Here is a 19,991-nt window from a genome sequence, read left to right as displayed (position 1 = left end):
TGTCTCAGTTAGAGATGGAGGAGGAGCGACTCTTCATCAGGTTTCTCTCTAAAATCCTCCATATGGAACAAAATCTGATCAATGAAAATATTTGATCCAGATGAATCCATCTCAGACGAAATTAGTTTTATATTTGGTATCAAAATCTTAATCTTGAGTTAACTGAATCTGTCAGAAAACACATTACTGCACACTACCAGCCTTATCTCCCTGTTATTATTATTATTATTATTAGTATTATTAGTGTTATTATTACTTCATTTTCTTTTTTTATTATTATTTTGAATTTCCCCCCCACACACACACCCTGCCTCTGTCCCGTCTCTCACAGTGAATCACATTTTGTCCTGAACTGCCTCGTCTGTTAAATAAAGTTTTGTTCAGCCGGCCGGGCCGCGGCTCGTGTCGCTCTGCTGCCCCCTGCTGGACGGACCGGGAAACTACAAACCAACACGCAACACATGGACTGAAAAGACTCCAGTTTACTTCACAACAGAAAATCCAACAGAGCGTTTCAGCTCAGGAACAAAAACATCTGAACAAACATCATTTGATTCCCATTAAAACAAACTGAGCGATCCCCTTCAGGTTTTAATCGGCACCATGGGACAATATTTCATTTTTCACAGAAAGATGACAGATCTTTTAGGGAGTAAAAAAAACCAAAGAGCCCGGACACTGTAAGAAGATCCACAGACAGCAGACACACGCGTCTGGACACGTGAAACCCAGCGGCATTCTGGGAAACGGAATCCAGAGGTTCAGGTTTAGTCGTCTCCTCCGCACAGACTCAGCAGGGCCTTCTGGTAGTCTCCTTTAGTGTGTTCCTGATGAGAGGGACAGGTGTCATCATCATCGTCATCATCATCATCATCATCATCATCATCATCATCATCATAACTTCAACCAACTTTCAACTTTATTGTCCTGAGGGAAACTTGGTTTGCAGCCCGGGTTTAAAATAAATTAAATGACATCATCAAACATCTTTTCTTTCTTGACAAACTGATGAAATAACAGAGAAGTTAAATGTTCTTCTGTTTCTCTCACTGCAGATAATAAAATCTGACCCAAAATCTGAAGACATTTTTCCTCTGGACTGCTCTGTCTGTCTGTCTGTGAGGGAAATATCTGCTCAGATCTGACTTCAGATCTGCTGCAGGATGAAACTCACATCCCATAATAATATGAACTGATTCCAGACAGAGAAACCAACAGAAGGTCTGGAGAAGCAGCGTCTCCCTCTGCCTCCAGCATCATCACTGCTGCTTCTGTTGCTAAGTAACACAGACACGTGTTTGTTTACACTGATCAGGGGTCAGTTGCATAAAGATCGACGCAGTCTGAGACTTAAATCTGCCTTTAAGTCAGATTTAAGTCTAATGGTTGCTCTAGGAAATCGTAGATCTCTAATGTTTGTGTCTCTAAACTCTCTCTCTCTTCTTCAGGCTCCAAAACCAAAAACTTGTCGTCTTTGAAACAGCTTCAGTATTTAAGCTCAGACAGTTAAGCCGACTCGTTGCCATAGCAACAAAGTTAACTCTAAGTTTAGCTGGGGGGGAGGGGCTAACTTTCCTACCCCAGAATGACTCAGTTTTAATATTTATGCAACAGACAGTCTTAATTAGACTGGTCTAACCTGAGAGTCTAGGACCAGTCTGAGGTTTAGACTCAGAGGTAAAACCTCATCAGACCTGATCAGAGAACAGATCAGAGGAAACTGAGCTGCAGACTGGAGACAGAGGACAGACGAGGGACAGTTAGACAGGAGACACACACACACACACACACACACACACACACACACACACACACACACACTCACACACACACACACACACACACACACACACACACACACACACACAGACTCACAGCGATGGTCTGGTAGAGGGATTTCCCGTTCTGCTTCTTGAACTCTGTGCGGATCTTCATCAGATCGACTTCACAGCGAGAAACCAGGATCCTGGTCAAGACCTTCTCCTTCGCTCCTTTACTCTGCAGCATGGAGACAGGAAGTGACACGTTACCATGGAGACAGGAACAGGAAGCGACACGTTACCATGGAGACAGGAACAAGTGACAGTGAGAGTTTTACTTTCAGATTCACTTAAGCTGTCAAATAAATTAAAGGTGAAGACTTTGTTTTACTACTGAATAAGAAAAAAAAATCCTAATCACAAGATATAGAAAAAACATATATAATATACATTGGTTTGAGCATCTGAAATGAAAAATAAAAGAAAAACTTTATTTTTTATTTTTCCTGTTATTCAACAGTGTGTGAATTCTTCATGAATTGTGACTGAGCTGCCGGTCTGCTGTTGATCTGGATCTGAGATTTTCCACAATTAGACGATTTTGTTTTTTTAGCCAGAGCTATCACGCTGCGTTCAAGTTCTGCTGGGAAAGTCCGACATCTGGGACTTCCCAGTCAGCTGCCACACAGCGCTGCTTTCAGGTGATATTTAGTGGGGTAAACGATAAACTGGAGTCTCTAAAGCTCAAAGCTCCACCGACTCGGTTTCTGTTGGTTTAGCGCTGTGGAATTATTAAGAAAATTAAAAGAGCATGGAGCCAGATGAGAATTAGAGATGAAAAGCAGTTTTAAAAAAATTTGTTGAAAGTAATTTAACGTAGAGAGTGTCATTTGTGTGTATGCATGTATGTATGTATGTGTGTATGTGTATATAAATGTCTTTGAGTACTTAAATTGCTATACAAATTATTATTATTATTATTATTACAATTTTCCCCACAGACTCTTACAAATGAACCTGTGTCTCAGTGAGTAGAGCAAGGCAGGAACACTGTCAGGGTTGAGGGTTCAATTCCCTCTGAACCGTCCATATTAAAAATGTATAAACTCAAGGGATTCTGGGTAAAAGCCTCCAATATGCTTATGAAAATGCAACATGCTTTTGGTTTTGAAGGATGCCACATGTGGAACTCCTGTGTAAACTGTAGATTTGTGTTTATTTGTGATAAAATGTTTTTTACCTTCATGGCGTCACTGAGTCTGCTGGCGAAGTACAGCTGCTTGTTCTCGAAGCATTCCACTGCGGGGGGGAAGAGGAGAGACGGGCGTTCAGCCGACCTGGACTTCCTGCTCTGATGTCATCACTTCCTGTCCTGTCTCTCTCTCTCTGTCTCTCTCACACAAACTGTCTCCAGTTAAAGAGACGGCCCGGTGATTGTACCGGACTCTTCTAGTAAACGCCTCGTCTCAAATTAACAGACTTGGAGATCTACGTCCAGAAAAACAATCTACACAAAATCCACCGGACTGAAGTGAAGAGTGGAAGACGTTTCATCAGTTCAGCTCTGCAGTTTCAGTCCAGTGGATTTTGTTTGTATGTTTTTTTTTTGGGACGTCTTCCCACCTATGAGACTGAAATTAATCTACACAGACTTGGAGATCTTGTCCGTATTGAAAAGAAGCCAGTGAAACATTCATCACACAACTGATATTATAACTGCACTCTGTTGGAGAGGGTAAATGTTATGAGGCTCGATGATGAAACAGCAGCTCTCATACTTTTATTAATCATAAATGTGTCAATTAATGTGTTAATGTGTTAATTGTCTGCCACAGATGTCACCTGTGGCGTCTCGGTTTCATTTGTCTCCAGTCTGTCAGTAATAATCACACCTGGTCATTCTGGCCGGTGACACAGGTAAAGAGGAATTCAGTAACAGCAGCAGGAAACAGTTTTGTGTTTTGTGAACGCACCCAGAGTGAGGAAGGACTTCTCCAGATCTCCCTTCACCTCCATCTTGATGCTCTCCTTCATGTCGTACGGACTGTAGCTCTTATATCTGTCAAACACTGGAGAGACAAAGCATACACACTTTAAAGAGTATAATTCATTTTCCTGCCCCATATCACAAACAGACCATAATATATCTGTCGATCAATACCAATAACTCATTGATTACTTGGCTTAACAGCTGTTCAGATTTCTGGCTTTCAAAACTAATTTTCCTGAAAATATCAAAGCTTTGGAACAAAAACTCCCCACACACTGGAGTTTCGAGACACTCTCAACCCCCCGTACGTTTCGGGTCGGACCGTTCCGAACCCCCGTCCTGCTCAGCTGTTTCAGACTGAAACATCTGTCTGTCCCTCTTATGTGAAGTGAACCATGTGTGTCTGGTCAGAAGGAACACTTCTGCTCTTATGGATCCAGAAAAAGTAGAGAAGACCTTCAGTTTACAGGTTCTCATTTGTCCTGGTTCAGATCCTGAATCTCTAAAGTTCGTTTTTTTATTGACGTTTCAGCAGAATAATATTAGTTGAAATCAATCTCCTCCTTAACCAACAGATTGTCTTTGCAAAAACATTATTTTTGTCAAAATCGACCGACATTCTTGGTAAAGTTGGTAAATATGCAGCCGGATAGGTCAGTCACTAGTGATCACACCTGCACACTCGCTCCATGACACAATGCAGGTCAAAATGGTTGAAAAATGGAACAGGTGTGTCATTTTTCCTTATTGTGATTTGATCTAGCTGACTTTTTATAGAAGGGTGTTAAGACCCAATTTCTTACATGAATTTAAGATTTCTTCTTTTCCTCTAACTTAATACAATATTTTTGAACGTAGATGATGTAGATTTTGATATATGGGATGTTGTATCTGATATTATGTTTATGCTTATACTGTATATAAGATATACATGTATGTTTGATATTTTTGAAGTATGGCTTTTGTACTACTGTTTTTTTTTTCTCTATGTATCTGTTTTCTATGTACTTTATTGAATTGTTAATTATTTTTGGATGTTTATCACCCTGGGTGGTTTGGATGGTTAACCCCACCTGCCATCATAGAGCCTGTCAGCCTATGGGTGTGCATGATGTATAAATATGGGCGTGGTTTCCATTTTTCAAACATTTTGACCTGATGAAGATCCAAGTATCGAAACGTTGTCACTGTTAAACTTTTGTGGCGTGGAGCGAGTGTGCAGGTGTGACTCCTTCTTTCATTCACACAGTTTACTGACAGCCTTGCACCTACGTTATGTGCGTACAATTACTCTCCTTCAACTAGAAAATCACCCCCCCCACACAGAAAACAGCTGACTAAGAGGCAAAGTCAGGCTGAATACTGCAGTGATGAAACCATGAAGCCATTCAGTGTGCAGATCAGGCTGGCTCTCCTTGGGAACAGGAACCAGATCTGAGATACTAGCTCGAAGATTAAAAACCTCCAGTGAGAGAAAAGAAAACTCTTTTAGTCATTTTGTTTACTTACCGCTAGTTTGTTGTTCCCATATTGGCTTTTTTGCACATCTATTAAGTCATATAAGATCCGTGGCATATGTATGTGTGCTAAATGTTGATGTGTCCTACATGTCTGCAACTTAAGAAGTAGCTTTGACTTATCTCTTTATTTTCACATCTCTTATCTATCATTCTGTAATATTAATACTAGTCCATTTTACCAATGGCTATTTGGTCCTATGTATGCCCTGTAAGCTACTTGAATTTAGTTTGGTTTATTATTATTATTATTATTATTATTATTAACATTATTTTCAATGTAGACCCAAGGATTGTTTGGGGTCGGTGGGGGTGATGTTCTATATGCTTGAGGGGGAGGGAGGGAGTGGGGGAAAGGGCGATGGGGATTCTACTGTCAATGTAATTGTATTAAAATTCAATAAAATTGTATTGGAAAAAAAGAAGAAAAGTAAACTCTTGAGCTGGAAACACAAAGTCCAAGACTCTGAATCCAGTGAGGAGGGAAGAGACTAAAAAGCTTGAAATGTAAAAAGCCAGGACCGTCCCGGCTCAGAGTGTTTCCATGCCGGGGGTTTAGTGTGTGTTTAGTGTGTGTTTAGTGTGTGTTTAGTGTGTGTTTAGTGTGTGTTTAGTGTGTGTGTTTACTGTTGGGACTAGCTGACCTTTCTGCAGGTGGGGCACGCTCCTCTGGGACATGATGGAGATCCAGACCGCCACGTCGGTTCCTCTCTTCTGCACTCCGGCTTCATACAGAGCCTGAGGACCAGCACAGGCAACATTAACCTCCCGGGAGTCTACAGGATGTTTGAAAGCTTTATTGATCCAGGCAGAGTTCACTCCGCCCTGCTTCACCTTCACAGCTAAACTCACATCTGAGCCCAGAACCACAGACTGAGGCTGAGAGTTAAACTGATGAACTGCAGAATAACATCAAAGCATAAAGCTGCATCACATCTGTCTCTGGTGTTTTACTGCTGACTCATCCTCAGCACAGGCTCCGCCCCCAGAGCGACAGACCAGCATGCTTCACTCTGACAGGAGTCACTGAACTGAAACCAACATGGAGGAAAACTCCTGTAGAACATTTTCCTCCAGGACAGTGAAGTATCTGTCAGCAGGAAGCCTCCAGAGGGAAAATGTTTTTCCTTTTTCATTCTTACAAAATGAAAGTAGCAAAAAAAAACTTCATCACTAACAACAAACTTTTGGTTATGAAAACAGTTATTAAAGGTTAGCATGTTTGTTTACGAGGCCAAAATAAATTGGTGAAATTGAGATTAGTCAACTTGTCCTGAAGATGTGTGTGTGCTACCTGTTTACCTCTGGGTATTTGATACTGGAGTTATTAAAAATCTTGGTAACACTTTAGAATAAGGGTCACTAAGTTAAGGGTTACTTAATGCTTAATAAGAACCCTTAATTAACAGTTAACTAATGTGTAATTTACTAATGGTGTTCATGTTAACTAAGGTATTAATTTATACATTATTTAATAGTTTATAAAGATGACTATTAAATAATGTATATATTAATACCTTAGTTAACATGAACACCATTAGTAAATGATTACCAGACACATTAGTTAACTGTTAATTAACTTAGTGACCCTTATTGTAAAGTGTTACCAAAATCTTTAATATTTTGTTTACAATTTGCAGCAGCAGAGTTTTCGGTAAAACTTTATAATAACCATCATTAATAAATGGTAAATTGATAGTTAATTAAACTTTAGTTAATAGTTATTTTACTGTTAACAAACAATGAAATGATCATTAATAATATCAAATCATAGCTGATAAGAGACGGTAAAAAGGGTAAAAAGCTATGATACAATATATAATTTATAAACAAATGATTTTATATTACACAAACGAATGATAAAATAACATAAATTATAGCATTACTAATAATTAGTAAACATTATTAATGATCATTTCATTGTTTGTTAACAGTAAAATAACTATTAACTAAAGTTTAATTAACTATCAATTTACCATTTATTAATGATGGTTATTATAAAGTGTTACCGAGTTTTCTTTTTTCACTTCTGTCTGTTTGGATGCTGTTAAAAGCACAGAGTGACGCCTCTGCTGCTGCTCTGTGAAGCAGCTGCTGCTCCAGCTGCTGCAGCTGAACTGAAATAAACTTCAGTTGTAGTTAGTTATAGTTCAGTCTAACGGCTTCTTTTTGTTTTTAGCTAGAATTCCTGAACCAGAGTAGAAAACAACATTGTTTGTGGAAGATAATCCTGATGCAGGTATGAAGAAAGATTTGAATATCCAGACTGTTGTTGTTGTTGTTGTTGTTGTTTTAAAAAGGATCATGGACATGATGATAAACAGTCTGATGTGAGACTCACTCTGGCGTCCTGGTCGATCTTCTCATAGTCGACCACATTAGACGGCTCGTCTCTCTTGGTCTGCGGGTCGGAGAAAATATTAGTCAATATTAATAATTCATGTCTTATCAATAGTGATTATGGATGTTGTGTTCTAATCTCAGTGAGAAAAAACTTTCCTTCCTCCATCAAGCTGCTGAACTCTAATGCTAAATCTTAGTGCAATAGAGCGATGTGCAATAAATACACAAACACTTTAGCACTTAGCACTTTAATTCCTACAGTTTATTTTTAAGTCGTCGTGTTGTCAATGTCAAATGTCTTTTTTATGTCTTGAGGATGTTTTTATGTGAAGCAGCTGTCCAGCATCGGGTCAAACACTTCTCATGTTTTGTGATGTTTTTTATGTGAAGCAACAGACCGTAGCACTGTGCCAAAGACAAATTTCCCCTCGGGGACAATAAAGTTTACTCTACTCTACTCTACTCTTCTCAACGAAGAATGTGATGTAAAAAGATATGACAGCAAACTGACTGAAACCTGACAGGGAATAAAATAAAACAAACAGCCTTCACTTACTGACTAGTTACTGCGCTACATAAAAGAAAATTGACCTTTTTAGCATCTGTTATTGCAACAAAATTTACTTTGCTTATTGTTTATAACCATATGACTGTTTTGGTAAAGTGCAAGCATAAAAAAATATCATAAAAAAATATTTTCTGTGAAGCAGAAGCGTCACTTGTCACTTTCTCTTTCCCAGTCTCAACCTGCTGATTAATTCCTCAAGTAATCTGAGCATTATTATATTGATTGTACTATGAATATCAGCTGCTCTGTTCTGATAAACGGAGGAACATGTCAGAAGCTTCAGGCTCGACCTGGACGAGAGCCAGCAGCAGCTTGGCGAAGTTTCCTGACGTGTCTCCTGCCACGTCCTTCTCCAGGTCCTTCTTGAACACTGCAGGGAGAAACACAGACTGAATACATCTGAGCTCAAAAAAGGAAGTGCAACTTTTTATTTTTTTATTTTAAGGTAAATATCTCTTTTTTTTTTTAAAACAAATCTCTACATTTTGTTCATTGGCTTCATTACACTTGATTGTACAGAACTTTCCAAAACCCTGAAACTCACTCTCTTTGTAAACCTTCTTGATGTCCAGCAGCTCCTCGCTGCTCCTGGAGCAGACGAGCTCGATGAGACTCTCCTCATCCGTCCCCAGACCCTGCAGGACCAGAACCACACCGAGTCAGACTGAGCCTGGAGTCCAGCAGGCAGCTTCAGACAAGCAGTCTGACTGGTCAGAGCAGAGGCGTGACCAAGTCAACTTCAAGTCAAGTCCAAGTCATTAAAGTCAAGTCTCAAGTCTAAATGTAGAACAGCAAGTCAAGTCAGAACAAATCAAGAGTCCAGTATCAATTTAATATCTTAAAGAAAACTAAATATCTAGGACTTTTCAATGCAATATGGTTTTAATAGGATAAAAACTCGGTAAGAGCATCATGAGTTTGATTTCTATAATCAGTTTCAACTTCAATAAATTCAATCATTCCATACAAATTCAGAAAACAGAATTTAAATTCAGTCGTCTGCTGGAACAAATCTCATCACTTTCAATCTAAGTCATTTACACAAACACAAGATCTCAAGTCAAGACTTTAGAAACCTTTTCAAGTCATCAGAGTACAAGTCAGAGTCAAGTCCCAAGTCACCAGAACCCAAGTCAAGTCCAGTCTCAAGTCTTCTCCTCATGCATCAAGTCAAGTCTCAAGCATTTAAAAAGCCATAATATCTTGAGGATGTTTTTTACTGTGATTATTACGATGCTTGACTGTGACTAGAACCATCAAACCCTCGGTCACAGTAATAAAGTGATTTAATACTTTATTGATCCCCGTATGGATCACTAGTCTTCTCTTCCTGACCTTCATGGAGGCTTTGAGCTGGAAGGCGTCGTACTGCGCCGTGCTCTTCATCAGGCCGAGCATCACGGCCTCCAGAGGGCCGGACAGCGCCGCCTTCAGCGCCGAGATCAGATCCTGCAGACAGAGAGCGGGGGGGGGGGGGGAGGAGCTGGTGACCATGTGACCAGAGAGTCACTTCCTGCTGTGAGGAACTGTTACTGACAGAAACTCACTGTGGAGGATTACTGAACTCCACTTGACTACTGTAGTTATATTTTAGAGGCCCAGTCACAGGACATTCTGAAAGGCCGAATGTGAAAACGGCTTAATGAGGCAAAAAAATATTTAACGTTTTAACGTCAACTGGGGATCTTGTCATAGTCTTTTGACCTTGTTATTGATTTTCCTTCAACTTGAAATTTTCTCCTTGTATCCCCCTGATGCCTGAATTAAAGATGATTTTTTCTATTTTTATTTTAGGTCATTTAGCCACATTAAGCCCTTGTTTTTGCCTAAATTCAGATTTGATGATTTTTAAAAAAAATTTCCCTTGACATTTTTTTTGGGTTCTAGAGAAGTGTTATGTTCTCTAATTCATGGTTACTTTTTCAGAGTTTTAATTTCAATATTAGTAATTTACGTTAAGCCCCCTTTTTTGGTCATTAATTCATAAAAAAAATCAAGTTGATGAAAATGTTCTTTTTCTTTTCACCATTGCTAGCTCTTATATTGCTGCATATCTGGGGGGAAAAAAATGTATTTTATTTTTTTTCCCCATGTTAAGCCATTTTCACATTAGTCTTTTAGAATGTCCCTGTAATGATTTGTGTTTTTGAAACTGATGGGAAGGAACATCAGGAAACAGATTATTTCTAAAATAAATCTGATCACTTGTGTCTCTGTTTGTCATATTGATTTTATTGTATTTTGTTTATGCTTCAATGAGCCCATTGGGATTTGTCTGTCTCACTCCCACAGTGTGAATTTGTTAATTTTTTTAGTTTTTTTCCAAGCGTTTCATAATTTTCTATGCAAATAAACTAAACCTAAATCCAAAAAATACTAACCATTCTGGAATGATTATATCTATGATATAATGAGAGGTAATGCCTTCATAATCTGCTGATATTACAGAGTGATCACACAGCGAGGTCAAAGGTCACAGCTGACCGACGGTACAGATCAGCTGACAGAGTTTTACCTTCTTGGCGAGCTTCTCGTACTGGAAGGCGATCTCTCTCCTCTGTTCGTAGCTCCGCCTGGTCAGGATGTCGATGATCGTCTGTTCGTCCACTCCTGCTCACAACACACACACACACACACACACACACACACACACACACACACACACACACACACACACACACACACACAGCTGTGAGTTTAACTTTAAGGACTTTTTTCATCACTACACAGCCAGAGAAGAGCCAACGGCCGGTGGAATACATTTCTGTACAGATGAAGAAATCGCTTTGACATTTAAAGAGGAACTAAACCCCAAACCCAAATCTGTGTGAAGCCGACATCTGATGGTGAAATCTGAACAGGCTTTTCACAGATTTGGGTTCTGGGTTTAGTTCCTCTGTAAAACAACATGACAACTTCAGGACAGCAGGGAGTGAAACATCTCCACATGTGGAATATACAGTTAACAAGTTGTCGATATCCAGTCTGTTAGTGTCAATAAGAGCCGTCTGTCGTGCTGCCCATCGCTGATATGATGCAGGTGAAGACGAGATTTTACTGAACAGCTTCAGAGTTTCAGTCTGTGAAACCTGCAGAGAAACACCTGCTTCACCTGAAACTCTTCCATCAGTCTGCTTCCCTGGAGAGTTTTAGTTTCCCATGAAGCTCTAAATGGTTCAGAGGCTTTTCATCCTGACGAGAAGAAAATATTCTGGAGGAAATGTAAGAATTTGGGGGTAATTTGGGATTTGTTTGGTATGAAAATGGTAAAATATAAAGAAGATATAGAATATCAGCACAAAATATCAGATATCAGCAGCTTGAATCCCAAAATATTGGTATGTATCAGCCTTCAAAAATCCATAATGGTCAAACTCATTGTATTTCATTGATTTAAAAAAAAAAAGAATAAATCCAAATGAAAATTATATGGCATGAGAATATGGTTTCAGCTTTTAATATATCATAGAGAAGAGTTGTTGAGTTGTGAAGAGAGTTGAAAACCAAAGAAACCCTTTAACTTTGTCATCAAACTTAATTTTTGGGTCTGTCAGTGTGTATAAAACCTTCTGTAAGTTAAACTTTGTGGTTCCAGCTTCTAAAATTATCCTCTAATTATCATCAGCTGCCTCTTTCCTGGTTTAGTTCTTCAAAAACACGATTTACAAGACGGTGGAAAACTTTAATCTGTCTGTCAGTGGGTCTGTCAGTGGGTCGGTCAGTGGGTCGGTCCTGGGCGGTCTGTGGCTGCAGACAGGAGGTGAGTCAGAGGCACGGAGGTTTCCACTCACACATGGAAAACCTCCAGCTGCAGAAACACTGGGAAACATCTGAGTTCTCCTGTTTCTCCCTGCAACTAACTGAAAAGTTGCTGCAACCCGGCTGCATCAAGTTGACTGACAAGCCTTCAGTTGGTCCAGTTAAAGTCCAGCTGATGGTGTAACTGACAGAAACAATGGATGGCAAACAGCCAAGAAAAACAAGTCAGTCAGTTTGTGGATTCACTTTACATTTAGATATTGTTGTGTTCCAGGTAGAGCTGAACAATTAATCAAAAAAATCAAACAGCAAAATCACAATATGAACTTCTGCAATTTCCAAATTGCAGAGGCTGCAGTTAATTGCTTAAGAAAGCGGCTGCAGTTAATTGCTTAAGAAAACGGTGTTCAAAATGGATTTCTAAACAAGGTGTTTTAGAGCTCCAGGTAATCTTTGATCCATCAAGTATAATATTGGTGAAACAAAATCTTAATTTTTATCTTTTAAAATCTTAAAATTTTAACAAAATCACTTTTCTTTAAACAATTTTAAAGTTCTAAAAATTTTACCAGAAGAAAAACTTGTAATGATATGAATCACAGTTTTAATCACAATTGCAATATTCTGTCAAATAATTTCAATGAGATTTTTTGTCAAAATCATTCAGGCCTTAGTTCCAGGTAGTTTCAGTAAGTTAACATGGCAGCGAATGTTAGCTGGAGTTAGCTTCACCGCTAACTGTAGACATACTGCAGCTTACATTATGTTAATATTACACTACAGAGAAGAGATTTAATATGAGTACTCACTTTTTGACTTGATGCCACAAAGTAATGTTTTCTGTTGTAAAACATGACTTTCACTTTCAACCGTTAAAACTGTTGCAGAGCGTGTCGTTGTGTGTCGCTCTGATTGCATTTCAAATGCTTCATGTAGCTAATATAACAGTAAAGTTGTGTGAACCTCATGCAACTCACAGCTCAGTGTTGTGTTGAGTCAGTCTGACGCAGCCTAACGCTGCAGCCTGAGGAGTTTCCTTCAGGTCTGATCAGGTCTGATCTCTGCCTGGCTGCAGACCAGGAAGCTTCACATCACATCTACTGTCTTTATTTTCTTCTACACAGTCATGACAGGAGGCTGCCCTGCTCAGGAGAACCTCAGCAGAGGGTTTGGGAGACGAGCACATCGGTCCGTCAGTCCGTCAGTCAGTCAGTCAGTCTCATATCTGGTGAGAAGCCAGCTGGTAAAGCCTCTGCCTGACTGTATGCAGTCAGAGTTTTTCAGAGTTCTGGCCTGGTTTCCTGCAGCAGTCTGCTTCCAAAATGAGAGCACCTCAGTTTTTAGAAAGTATTACTCACTATAATGAAATGACTCATAGCACAAAATGAAAACAAATAACAACACTGTGAAGGACAGAAGGCAACCTGAGTCTTTGGTTGAATAAATGATCCTTTCATGGACTGAAGTCTCTGGATTTTTTAAACCTCAGGTATTGATTTTCCACCCAAATGTTTCCGCCAGATAGTGTTTTGAAATGGAACAGCGTGTTTCTACCTGAACTAGACTCATGTGTCCAATCACCTCGACTCTCTGACTTCATTAAACATTCCTGCAGCGCTGCTGTCTAATAAACGATCTGCTGATGGAAGTTCAGACTCTCTCACCCTTCGTTTTGACGGCCGTCTCGATCCTGGCAGCGTCTTTGGCCGGGTCGAAGTCTCTCACTGCCACCACAGTGGGGAATTTGGGCTCGCACTCCTGAAAGGGGGGGGGGGGGGGGGGGGGGGGGGGGGATCACATTAGCTTGAAATCACAGTAGCTCACACCACAAAATGGAAGACTGTACACACACAGCTGCAGCTCCTCTGCTCAGACACACAGGACCAACACATCTACTGAGAGGAGAAGAGAGGAAAAGTTGACTTTGTTGTGTTTCTGAATCTGGTTCATTCAGGTTCAAACTGACCAATCACAAGCCAACCAGGCTTTGGGAAAAACAAAAGTCACATGACTCACAAGGAGCTTGTTTATTGGACAGAAGTTTGGTAACCTGTCATCAAAACAAACCTGACTCCAGTCCCTGTAACTTTTGCTTAGCATGATGGACTTTCAGAAATATAATTTCAGGTTTGCATTCAAACACAAATCTTCTTCTGTGCTTCATTTTCTAAAGTCGTAGAGAACCTGCCACTGTCTAAACCCTCTGAGTTTCTCCTTTCACTGGAAAAGTTTTCCCAGAAGTAATCTTTAAGTATCTATAATCTGAATAAAACATTTCGTCATCAGTCTGTCTCTGAAACAATAAAAGTCAAGAGAATCCCAGAAGCATTGTGACTGTTAGCAGGTAAAATGCTCCTGCAGCCTTTATCTAATCAGACTGACTGTAAAACTGATCAGTTTAGTATGGATCGCCTCATATCTCCTGACAGTAAAGATATGACAACAAGTAGACGTTTGTGTTTCTATAATCTTAAGAAAATCACAGTGGAACATGCCACACAGACTGAAAACAGCAACTTCTAATAACTGTTTGACCATGAATACACTGAAATCAATAATAATAATCATAACCACAATCATAATCTATAATCATAACCAGTAATACAGTAAAGTGTACTCACCCCTCCATAAGCCAGGGTGAGCTGTCCCAGGAACTCGGACACCATAGCCATTGTGTAATATCTGGAGGTTCAGAGAGAAATCATTACAGCATTCCTGTGATATGAGAGGGAGCGGAGCGATAACAGCCCCAAACACCGTCGCCACGGCAACACCGACCAGGACGCCACGCGGCCTTACGACTGAGGGAAAACTAACAGAGAGCAGATCTATATTAAATTATCATTAAATTAACAGGATGAACAGCCGATGGAAAACTGCAGTTCACCAAGCTGTGAAAAGACTTTCTTCACTCTTATGGCTCCTGCTGTTTAAAATCATCTGGATCTGGATCTGATCTTTGTTATTATTATCTTCCTTATTATCCATCAGCTTCACTGTGTCTTTTTGTTCTGTGTTTTGTTGATGTTTGTTGTTGCAAACTGCAAGCAAATGTCTAGGTGACGTGGCAGTAAAGTAAAGTAGTGTGGAGTAGAGTAGAGTAAAGTAGCATAGAGTAGACTATAGTAAAGTAAAGTAGTGTAGAGTAAAGGAGAGTAGAGTAGAGTAGACTATAGTAAAGTAGTGTAAAGTAGAGTAGAGTAGAGTAGACTATAGTAAAGTACAGTAAAGTAGAGTAGCATAAAGTATAGTAGAGTAGATTATAGTAAAGTATAGTAGAGTAGATTATAGTAGAGTAAAGTAGAGTAGTGTAGAGTAGATTATAGTAGAGTAGTATAAAGTAAAGTAGTGTAAAGTAGGGTAGAGTAGACTATAGTAAAGTAGAGTAGAGTAGATTATAGTAGAGTAGTGTAAAGAAGAGCAAAGTAGTGTAAAGTAAAGTAGAGTAGAGTAGACTATAGTAGAGTAGAGTAGTGTAAAGTAGTGTAAAGTAGAGTAGTTCCCTTTTCAGCCATAAAAAGGTACAAAAATGGTCTGTTAGAGTTTTGTGAAACAACAGGCTGCTTCTAATGCAGAGTAGATGCAGAGTAGATGCAGGTAGATGCAGAGTAGATGCAGGTAGATGCAGGTAGATACAGAGTAGATACAGAGTAGATACAGAGTAGATGCAGAGTAGATGCAGAGTAGATACAGAGTAGATACAGAGTAGATGCGGGTAGATGCAGAGTAGATACAGAGTAGATACAGAGTAGATGCAGAGTAGATACAGAGTAGATGCAGAGTAGATACAGAGTAGATGCAGAGTAGATGCAGGTAGATGCAGGTAGATGCAGGTAGATACAGAGTAGATACAGAGTAGATGCAGGTAGATGCAGGTAGATGCAAGTAGATACAGAGTAGATGCAAGTAGATGCAGGTAGATACAGAGTAGATGCAGGGTAGATGCAGGTAGATACAGAGTAGAGGCAGGTAGATGCAGAGTAGATACAGAGTAGATGCAGGTAGATGCAGAGTAGATACAGAGTAGATGCAGGTAGATGCAGAGTAGATGTAGAGTAGATGCAGAGTAGATGCAGAGTAGATACAGAGTAGATGCAGAGTAGATACAGAGTAGATGCAGCAGCACATTCAAACTGTACATTAAAACACTTCAGATCTCAGTCTGACTCAGAGGACAGTGTGGGTGTGTTTGATTTATTGACCGGGACGTGCCAGAGGGAGCGTCTGCAGGAGGGTGGAGACAGGAGGAGGGGATGCAAACACGTTTAAAGAAGTACAGAGTTTATTATTAACTAATTTAATACACACACACACACACACACACACACACACACACACACACACACACACACACACACACAGTCAATTCATTTCCCTCACTTGTTATTTTTGTTCTTTCTCCTTCACTTTTGATTGAAATATTTTAATAGAGTTTCTTTGTCAGCTGCATCTGTATTTTTCCTCTGTTTTTTTTCCAGTGTTTTTATCATTTGTGCAAATAATCTGAATCCAATTGAACTAAACTGAACCACATGAGTAAAAGTAACTGCTCACTAAATCTAAAAAAATTTGGACTGAATTAAAGTTAATAAAGTTAAATAGTTAAATACATTCCAAACTCTGGCCTGAACTTTCATTCATTTAAAAACACTGGAAAGCTTTCGTGACCTTTGACCCTCTGACAGAACATTAACAGGAAACGTGTGAGCGGGGTCGACCGTGTTTTGTCACCTAGCAACAAAACTGCTGCAAACACACATGAAGCTCTGAATCACTCTTCACTCCCCCTGCTCCGCTTGTTTCCACTGTTTCTATTGTTTTCACTGAATATACAATCAGTTCTGTCCAACAACACACAGCCAGACTGACACTGAGGAAACGATGAATCAACTAAAAATAAATCTATTTAAATAGTGTGAAGTGTTTTGTACATGTTCACCCGTGGCTCTGAGGTTTCCCACAGGCTTCATGGATCCACAGCACGGAAAGATTCACAGCACTGATGTTAGGAAAAAACAACTTTGGATCCTTCACTTGCTGAATGAATTCTTAAAAGCAATGATCCAGTGATTTTGAATTTCTCATGTGGGAATTAAGGCAGAGTGAAGTGAGAAATGTGTGAAATCTGAAGAACGATTTGTAGAAATGTGTGTGAAGTGATTTCTTGGCAGCAAACTGAACTGATCTTTCTCCAGCTGCTAAATTAAATTCAGTTCAGAATCATCAGCAGAACCTCTGGGAACAGAACAGATGACATCATAAATGATGTAATGATAAACTTGATGACAAATAGAAAGTGGGGCGGAGCCAAGACAGACAGAGCTCACAGCAGTGTGAATGCATAATGTAGAAACTGGGGAATTATTTTTTTCATTGCATGTTGTTTTTTTTAGATTAAGTTCTGTTTAAAAAGTTGAAGTGAATCATTTGGATATTGGAGTTTTTGGAGGACAGAGTCACACTGCTATATATATTTTTTTTTAACTTATTTCTTGGTACACAGTCATTTCCAGGTGCCTTGGGAATGACTGTACACTAAAAAATAAGTTCAAAATTAAGTCTTTGTACCAACAATCTTGTAAGAAGTCTGGATGATGATTCATGAAGGAAACTGTATAAAGTTGACACTAATCTGCTGTTCCAATCCTTTCTGTCTTTATAAAGTTTCAACACAAACACTAAAGCTTTCTTCTTTCTTCCCGTGTGAATCTGAAACCCCGCAGCCTGGATTCTGTCTCTGTGATCCTCCCTCGCCAAACGATAGTGAATATGATAGTGAGTTAATTACAGGCAGCAGCCGGCGGTGTGTGTGGGTGTCCGGGGTAAACATTACCCAGCCGCACCCGGCAACGCCCAGCGCCCGGCCGGCCGGGGTCCAGCGGCCCGTCCCGTCCCGTCCCGTCCCAGCTGGGTGTTTCCTAACGCCGGACTAGAGGATTTCCACTTTAGAACTGAAGTTTCCCAGCCTCCCTCGCTGTCCCAGACCCTCTGTCAGACCCCATAGCAGTTCTGACTGTTTCCCTCTGTTTGACGGCTTCTTGGCCTCTTTGGCGCCCAAAACCCTTCGGTCTTTCCAGTGTTAATGGAAAACCAGAAGCGAGCATTTTGATTTTGCAGTCGGGACGTCCTGCTGGTTCAGCTGGCTCAGACCCGTCCCACCTAACGGCAACGCCCCGGGTCTGACCCCGGCCCAGGACCCCGGCCCAGGACCCTTCCTCCCAGTCTGTCCTGTCTCTGTCTGCCTGTATTTTTAATGTTTCTGTACTATTTCCAATCTTAATGTTCCTGTTACTTTCTGTTTTAACCCCAAAACCCGAGCTGAGGACAGGGCTGCTGATCAGCCTCGGACAGAAACCTGCATGGCATCTATTTTGTACTTTATATATGAAACAGTGTTTAATGTTTCCTGTTAAATAAATAAGTAAATAAAATAAATGTTGACTTGTCTAAAACAGGTCAAAATGCCCAAAAACATTTTTTCGATTCACACAGAATCAGCTGAAAGAAATTAGAAGCGTCCAACCCAAGAAACATTCACTCACTCAGTCATTCTCTTCATTCACACATTCTTTCAGTACACTGCAAATGAAGGCATCACACACACACACACACACACACACACACACACACACACACACAGCTCTTGAGGCGTTCTCATTGGCTGGTCACAGTCTTACCTTCAGACGGCTGTAGAGACGCAGCAGTGAGGCAGAAGGCTGCAGCTCCGTAGTGAAGCGGATGGGACAGGGTGTGGTGTTTAAATACCAGGCAGGCGGACTGACTCACCCCCCCCACACCCCCCACACCCCTCCCCTCTCCCCTCCTCCCTCCCTCCCCCTCTCCTCCTCCTCCTCTCCTCGGCCCGATCTCTTCCCCGGACACTCGTGACTCACTGCAGGAGACTTTTACACTGACAGACTGAACAAAGCTCCTCCTGGACGCTGGCAGCAGAGGCTCAGCTGCCTCGGGACGCTCCTGTTCTTTCTGGGACAAGTGTGTGTTTTTTTTAGCTGTGACCAGCAGCTCCACAGCTCGCTCTGTCAGTCGGTTGGTCCACAAAAATTTCCCCACCCTTTGGCAGCCACAGTTTTCGCCCAAGAGGCTGAAATTTGGCATGGAGGTCAAGTATGTGTGTGTGTGTGTGTGTGTGTGAAGGTGTGTGTTTGTGTTCATGCCAATTGGCCAAAGGGGGCGTGGCAGTGGGAGTGGCCTATCACATAAACCCGCATAACTTCCAAATGGATTCACAGACTTGCATAAGATTTTGTGGAAAGGTCGGTCATGAGACAAAGGTCAGCTGATTAACTGTTCATGCCAATTGGCAAAAAGGGGGTGTGGTAGTGGGAGTGGCCTGTAACAAGAAGGTGCATAAGTGTGGCCGCCAAATGGTGGGGAAAGTTTTGTGTACGTGGTCGCAGCTATTGAGAATTCACACTTGTTTTAGTAGAAAAACTGATGAAGTCCAAAAACTCCACAGATGTCCCAGGCAGGGCTAAAGAGTGTCCAATACATTAAAAAGACTTTATTAGCATGGCTAAACCAACAGGAACATTTAAAAAACAGTGTTGCAGCTTTGCTTGTCCTGGTTTGTTTTCTCCACATGGGTCGGGTTTGCTGCAAAGGGAAAAACAACAAGCCAAAGAAAGTTCATTGTTAGCATGTTAGCTGCAGCTGGTGTGGATCTGACTCATCCCAGCCTGGCAGTTCTGCAAAGTAACATCAAATTACAACAATGCAGGAGCTGACAGTGTGAAGTTTCATCCAGTGACTCGACCCATTCTTCCACTTGACTTGTTTTTTAACCTTTATTTATGCAGGGAAACTCTTCCAGCTCTTTTCTTTAAGATATTAAATTGATACTGGACTCTTGATTTGTTCTGACTTGACTTGCTGTTCTACATTTAGACTTGAGACTTGACTTGAGACTTGTGCCTCAAGACTTGAGACTGACTTGAGACTTGAGCAAAGTTGACTTGGCCACACCTCTGGGCTCACGTATGCAAAATAACATAAAATTATTGTTTGTCCGTGGTAATGTCAGGTGTGATCTCAAA

General features: G+C 40.5%; 1 protein-coding gene across 2 annotated transcripts; it reads right to left on the bottom strand.

The window, feature by feature from the left end:
• Window positions 1-467: 467 nt before the first annotated feature.
• Window positions 468-18,668, bottom strand: LOC139655333 (annexin A2-A-like). Of its 2 annotated transcripts, XM_071532713.1 has the most exons (13): window positions 18,615-18,668; window positions 14,559-14,619; window positions 13,602-13,695; window positions 10,694-10,788; window positions 9,514-9,627; window positions 8,723-8,813; window positions 8,469-8,548; window positions 7,609-7,668; window positions 5,912-6,005; window positions 3,734-3,829; window positions 3,001-3,059; window positions 1,876-1,998; window positions 468-827 (listed from the first exon to the last, which is right to left on the bottom strand). In XM_071532713.1, exons 2-13 carry the CDS (start codon window positions 14,607-14,609, stop codon window positions 768-770), a joined length of 1,017 nt encoding a protein of 338 aa, XP_071388814.1. In that variant the 5' UTR covers window positions 14,610-14,619; window positions 18,615-18,668; the 3' UTR covers window positions 468-767. The 2 variants fall into 2 exon arrangements, with proteins under 2 accessions (XP_071388814.1, XP_071388815.1); XM_071532714.1 differs by lacking the exon at window positions 18,615-18,668 and having other exon boundaries at window positions 13,602-13,692; window positions 14,559-14,609.
• Window positions 18,669-19,991: the final 1,323 nt, after the last annotated feature.

The sequence above is a fragment of the Centroberyx affinis genome, unplaced genomic scaffold, assembly GCF_046629955.1.
Source record: "Centroberyx affinis isolate AG114_WGS23_722 - 3 ecotype Tasmania unplaced genomic scaffold, CSIRO-AGI_Caff_v1 ptg002236l_1, whole genome shotgun sequence".
NCBI lineage: Eukaryota > Metazoa > Chordata > Actinopteri > Beryciformes > Berycidae > Centroberyx > Centroberyx affinis.
Note: the sequence above shows the minus strand (reverse complement) of the source record. Positions and strands in the feature narration are given on the sequence as shown.